Here is a 6,821-nt window from a genome sequence, read left to right as displayed (position 1 = left end):
GGGGAGGACGAACGAACGAACGAAAGCAGGGGAGGAGGGGAACGAGTCGAACGACGGACGAACGAACGAAAAGAAACCAGGGGGGACGACGAACGAAAGCAGAAACAGGGGGGGCGTGGCTGATAGTGATAGAGTTAGGGTTTTTTTTTTAAATTTGTTTTTATAATTTGGGAAATTGGGGGGGGGGGGCGGCTGATGGGGGATGGGTTAGGGTTTTTTTTTAAAATTAGTTTTTATACTTTTAGTTATAATTTTTAGGTTATAAGGATAAAGGGTATAAGGGTAATTTTAACTTTCTTAACGGGTCATAACGGGTTGACCCGTTAGTGACCCGTTAAGCTATCGTGTCTTAACGGGTCAACCCGTTTTGACCCGAACCCGTTAAGACTAAACTCTAACCCGCTTTTATCGTGTCGTGTTCGTGTTGGGTTATCGGGTCGTGTCACATATTGACACCCCTAGATCGCACCATATCTAATGGAGTTCTATTTCTTATTTCTGCAATGCCATTTTGTTAAGGTTTATATGATATAGTATAAATGTGTCTTATACTATTCAATTTGTAGAAATTATCTAAAGTTTCAAATTCTCCTCCTCTATCACTATTCAAACTTTTAATGGATCTACCCCACTGGGTTGCTACTTCTAATTTAAATTTAAAACAACTAGGTTTCTACTTCTAATTTAAATTTTTTAAATTTCAATTACTTCAGATTTATGCTTGAGTAAGTAGATATGCCCATATCTTGAATAATTATCAGTGAAAGTAATAAAGTACTCAATTCCTCTATGGGTTTTTGTTTTAAAAGGTCCATAAACATCAGAATGTATAATTTATACTAAATCCGTGGATTTCTAACTTTTTAAAAAAGATTTACTACTCATTTTTTATTTGATACATGGTTCACATATATCAAAATTATCTGAGTTTATTTGTGATATTAATTCACTTTTACACATTCTGATCATTTTATTTTTATTTATATGGCCTAATCTTAAATGTCATAAATATGTACAATCTGTAGACACATTCAAATACTCATAAATATGTACTTTATTAATATCAACATTCAGTACATACATATTGTGATCTTCCACGTCTTTTACTGACACATTGTCCTTACTTATTACAACGGTTCCAGATTTAAACTCAATTGTGTAGCCTTTTGGATCTAGTACAAGCACTGATACTAAATTCCTACGAATATTAGGTACATATAGAACATCACTGAGTAAAATAACGGAATCATTCACTTTGAATTTATATGTACCATGCCCCAAGACATCGTAGTATGTATTATTGCCCATAAACACTCTGTGCTCTCCTGTTTGTTTATCTTCAAGTTTGACAAACATATTTTTGTTCCTGCATATATGTTTTATTGCTGCAGAGTCAACCCACCATGAATCTGACGCTAGTTCCACTAGTATTACTTCTGAGATTATTATCACAATTTCCTTGCTTTCTTGTACTATTCCTTTGTTAGGACATTGTGATTTGTAATGGGCATTCTTTCCACGCTTAAAACAGTTTCCAAAAAATAGTTTATTTTGTTTCCTTTTTAACCATTTCTTTTTCTTAAACTGTTTTGATTTCATCTTATTCTGTGTAGAACATTTGTCCTGAACCATCAATAAATTGGATGATTCATCATCTTTATTACCTCTCTTCATCATTTATCCTTCAAGTAATAAAAGTACTGGAACCGATATCATTGTTACTTTATTTCCATTGCGTATTAAAAAAGTAACAATGTGATCCCAAGATGAAGGAATACTATTTAGTATGGTTGTAACTTGTATTTTATCAGTGAAAGGATGACCGGCATCATGTAATTCTTTTGCAATTAACTCCATTTGAAGTACATGATCAACAATATCATCATTCTCTTTGATACAAGTCCGGTTATACTTATCCAATAATAATTGTATATAAGTATCCGACCTTAAACCATATTTTGCTTCAACTGCATCCATAATTTCCTTAGCAGTTTCATAATCTTCAAATAAAGGAATAATATGATCACTCATACAATGCAAAATTAAACATTTTGCCCATGCATTGTGTTCTATCCATTTATTTTTATTTGAAACGCTGCTCTCACTTTCACTTTCATCATTTTCTACAATTTCTTCACATGGCTTTGGTATTGTTAATGTATATAAGGTCTTTTCATGGGTTAGAAGAATAGTTATATGCATTTTTCAGGCTCGAAAATTTCCTCCATTCAGTTTTTCTACCCCTAAGGGATCAATACTTTTCTTTGGTGCCATGAATAAAAAACCTTAAAAATAACCATTGGATTTAATCCAAGGTGACAACCTAGAAATTCTCTTATTATATTTTATATAAGGAGAATAATGAAAGTCACGCCCCGATCAAGGATATCCACAACGTTTCTTTGATATTTCACATTTTTTAAAGAATTTATGTCAATAATTTTGACCAATAGGTGTTTTGTAATGTTTTGGCTTGAAATTTGGAGCACAACGGCTTTTGAACAGACCAAATCGAGCTTGAAATGATCTCGAACGGCCCAATTGAACAAATTTTTCACGAACCGGTTAAGGAAACCGAGTAACCAGTTCAACCTGATCAAACAGGATTCTGGAGAAAATCGGTGGTCGACGGCTCAGTCAACGGCTCTGTAAACGGCTTGGCTTAGAGATCGGCTTGAGGCTCGGCTTGAAGGGGGAAAAATGGTGCCGTTTGCAGGTAACCGTTGTGTATCTTCAATGCCAAAATCGACGTTGTCGTTTTTCTCCTTGGCTGAACAACAATGTTGTTTAGTCCAGATGGAATTTGAAATTCCTTAATGTTGGACCAAACGACGTTTTCGTTTGGATCTACAGACTGAACGACACTGTCGTTTAGTCCCTCCCAATTTCGAACAGAATGACCGTTTGACGGGATTGTGTTCAACCTCGCGCTGAGACTTTCTAGAAACAGTGAACAAAGAAGAAGGTCATGAGCAAGAAAAGAATGAGAGCATGGTTAAGTTTCAAGTATCCTACCGTGGGAAAAAGGAACCCCTCATGTTTGGGGTAAGAACTTGAAGGCCTTGAGTTATTACTCTTTTGATATTATCCAAAATATTTATACAAATAGTTATAAATGTTGCGAGCCCACTTGACCAATCTTATTATTATTATTATTTTCCATTTGAGCATTTCAAATTAGGCAACAACTTAAGAAAACATTTATGATAAGAAAGAAAGGTAACTGACATATTTAATGTGCATAATACAAGGCTTCCCAAGCTAAAGGAAGAGACACCGGCCATGCCTTACACATAAAATAATAATCATTTTCAGATATTTTTATATTAGTTCATTACTATTAACTGCTATTTCACTATTATTCACAGATTATCTGAGATACTTTTATTATCTAAATGGATTGGAGCCTTAAGCCTGTGAGTTTGAAATTTGTTTTTGAATAAATTCATGGGCCTAACTTATCTCATAAAACCTGTTCAACAAGAGATGATTGTTCATTCCTTATAAACATATCTAAGACCTTGTCTACAGACAATGTAGGATTATTCATCAACACCCTCCCTCACATGCAAACTAGTATTTTTCCTTGTCATTCTCAACCAAGGCCTTTTAAGTTCAATCCGAGTGTTCATAATCTTGTCTTTTTCATTCACTACTTTCATGGTTTAGGCAGAATTCATGTTTTCCTTCTCTTTTACAAGCATAATTCTCTGCAAAAACTTATCAATAAGGTTCGACTATGTTTTAACTTTATGTTCCCATGGCATACGGTTCACGAATCACATCATCTCCTAGCTATCTTTGATTCTTTGACACTATTAACCTCCAGTTATTCATAAAAGACAAGACAGTGCTATTTTGAACTTTTATGGCTAAGCAATCAGCTGCCGAGGGGTTTTTCATCACCTTCTTTAATTTCCTACTTTTGTAACTGGTTTTAATAAATCCTGCATTTGCAGATTGCCAATGAGAGTGATCACAATATGTTGAATGTTCTAACCATCTTGAAACCTCATTCGATGTTGTCTTTTGATATTGTATTTATATTCATGCCACAATAGAATTGCTATTTTGTTTTCTCAATCAGTTCAGCTCGATTATGGTAGTAACAAAATCCCAAGAGGTTTTACCACATAAAAGATGTTTGTTTTCCTAAATCTTAAGTTAATCAGCAGAACTTCAAACTAGAGGTACATGACCTCTTATGTAGATCATGTTTCACTACACATTTTAAACTAGAGGTAACAGATTCATTCGAAAAAACTCGTTCTGTAATAACGATTATTTTCTTATTTTGTAATAGGAGTTCTTAATCCATCAAACCATACAAAAAATTACGTCAACGACCAACATTGCTCTAAAAAGCAGAAGATCATGAAAAAAAGAAAAGAAAAACATTTGATTTATTGCAATGAAATTGCTTATTTGATCAGGAGGCCTTGGGCCCTTGAGGACTAGTAGTTAGGGTACGTACTACGCCTGGGCCAATTGAGAAAAGTTGATAGGGGCTACAAATCTTGTGGGACCGTTGAAGAGAGTTATTGCTGCCAGCTGAGCAGCAGCCTCAGTTGGGTGGAACAAATCCCAGAACAAGTAATTATTGCGACTCGGACAAAGATTTGCATTTGGATTGCAATTGGATTCTGCATTGAGCCTCCCAACTCCACAACATGCAGTCTTCACGTTCGTAAAATCTGAAAAAAAAAAAAAAAAAAAGTTATCTACATCAAACTAAATTCTGGCCCAATAGTACTTAATTTGGCACAACAGGAGATCATATATAGAGTGAAATTGCTGCTAGCTTACTGTATGGAAGTGGGTTGTCTATGACATTAATTGTCATCTCGTAGGCGTTTCCAAGTGAGTACTTCATGCCTTGATATTCTTTGCTGAGCCTGTACAAGATTGTCTCAATCTTTGTGTGAAAAGCTATTGCGTGGTCGTTCAGCTCCTCCAAACAACCCCCATTAGGACTATTGAGCCTCTGAGATGGACAACAGCCAATTGACGGGACGCTTATAATCCCAAACTTCCTAGCTCCCAGTTCGAGTAGAGCCTGCATGTACGTGGTATCAGTATTCGATCGATTTGATCAGTTGATCATCATCTGCCAGCTATCTTGATATCTTTTTTATTTATGTTTTTTATAATTTCTATTTTATAAATATATATTTTAATAAAATAATATATTTTCGTTAATTAGTTATAAAATGAGTTATAAAATATAAAGAAAAATTATTCTTGCAAGCGAGTTCGCGCACCAATACAGGTATGTAAGGCGTCCATTTAATGAAACAGTGCGAATTGAAGATGAAAATAATTTTCATGAGACGATCTTTTCTTCTCTCAATTTTTTGTTTCTTTTTAATAAAAAAAGTCATGTCAGTGTTGGAACGCAATTTGGTGTGCTAAACCGCTTGTAGCTATCAAGGCTCTAAAATAAAATTTGAAAACAAAAAAAAAAAAGAAAAAGAAAAAGAAAGGAGAGTTACGTACGTACCTTTAATTGGTTCTCGTAAGCGAATCCTAAATTGGCGAAGAAGCGTTCCTTTGATAAATTATTGTCGGAATGGTAAAATTCGAAGATATCATTGCTGCCAATACTAATGAAGAACAGAGACTTGGAAAGAAACCTTAGGGTTGGTAAGGGACCCATTGCAGCCATAAGAGAGCTGCGAATACTCTCAAACTGCCTTATTTGCTCAGCCAATGGAATCACATTCTGTTTCCCGCCGTTTGGTGTATCAGACTGAGCAGAAAGTAATAATATATTGAGATCATGTCATCAATCTCATGCTTATAAAAAGATCATTGCAGTTTATATAGTCATGAACGAATGTTAATAAATTTAATTTCTAGAGAGAGAGAGAAAGGCCCTCACCGGTAATTGTCCTGTCAGACGAAAAATGCCGGACCCTCCAGAGGCGAAGTTTATACCCTTTAAGGCTTGCGTCATTCGACTATAATGTGAGTAATTTACAGTTGAAAGATAGGGTGGTGGACTTTTCTCGTAACCCAGTAGCTTGGCTGATCATGAGTATCATGTACCGGTTCAGGTTGAGAAACCATCATCATAATAATAATAATAATAATAATAGAAAAAAAATAAGGTATTAATTATGTCATTCGTGGCCACGAGAGATTTCGATCATTCATAGCAAATGCATGCATTTCGTGGGAAATGTAAAGCAGAAGATTGAACAACGTACTCAGCATGCATGTGTTAGAACTATACTGACCTAGAAAATCAGCACTGTTTAGGCCATTGCTAAACCTTCCAGTGGGTATAGAGAAAGCAAAATCAACGCCATTGAAAGGGAAGTCAGCCCTTGCCTGACTGCCTGGCAAGAAATTGTTGGTCCCAACATCTGCTGTCGAGTCCCCAAGTATAAAAACAGCAGGCCTGCCTGCATCTGCATTAACGTTAAGGATAATCGTCGCCAAGGATAAGAGTAGAATGGCAAAGCTTGTCTCTGCCATGATCAGGAAGAACTGACCAGAAAGGAAACTTTCTCAATTTTTTTAGGACTGTACGTTTCAATAATGCTTGAAACTTCACTGATGAAATATTAAGATCTTTCTAGGGTTTATATAAAGAGATGTTGCATAAAGTTACAATAATGTGAGTGCTCGGTAAAGGGGTCGTTTTCCTTCAGCAAGAATGCATACATGCAAAAGAACAAAGCCATTGTTTGGATGGGCGGATTGTCCAAGAGCTTTAGTACTTAAGGCCGGGTTGACCCAGAGAATCGACCAAAATCAGTGATTACAATGAGCAAACCACTTTAATTCTTGTCGCTATAAACAACGTGAAAATATGC

General features: G+C 35.5%; 2 protein-coding genes across 2 annotated transcripts in view; one reads left to right on the top strand and one right to left on the bottom strand.

Moving 5' to 3' along the window:
* LOC118344828 (cyclic nucleotide-gated cation channel beta-1-like) overlaps positions 1-4,061 on the top strand; it is an 8,510-nt gene extending 4,449 nt beyond the window's left edge. The window contains exon 3 of the mRNA XM_035686239.1: positions 3,960-4,061. Within this exon, the coding sequence (XP_035542132.1) occupies positions 3,960-4,061 (102 nt within the window). The remainder of the gene's footprint in view (positions 1-3,959) is intronic.
* A 412-nt stretch (positions 4,062-4,473) lies between these two features.
* On the bottom strand, positions 4,474-6,480 carry LOC109006484 (GDSL esterase/lipase At5g55050-like). The gene is made up of 5 exons (XM_018985774.1): positions 6,240-6,480; positions 5,882-6,027; positions 5,501-5,749; positions 4,807-5,056; positions 4,474-4,694 (listed from the first exon to the last, which is right to left on the bottom strand). The coding sequence occupies exons 1-5, from the start codon at positions 6,478-6,480 to the stop codon at positions 4,474-4,476; spliced, it is 1,107 nt and encodes a 368-aa protein (XP_018841319.1).
* Positions 6,481-6,821: the final 341 nt, after the last annotated feature.

The sequence above is a fragment of the Juglans regia genome, chromosome 16 (assembly GCF_001411555.2).
Source record: "Juglans regia cultivar Chandler chromosome 16, Walnut 2.0, whole genome shotgun sequence".
Taxonomy (NCBI): Eukaryota; Viridiplantae; Streptophyta; class Magnoliopsida; order Fagales; family Juglandaceae; genus Juglans; species Juglans regia.
The sequence above is the reverse complement of the archived record's forward strand: the minus strand, read 5'-3'. Positions and strand labels throughout refer to the sequence as shown.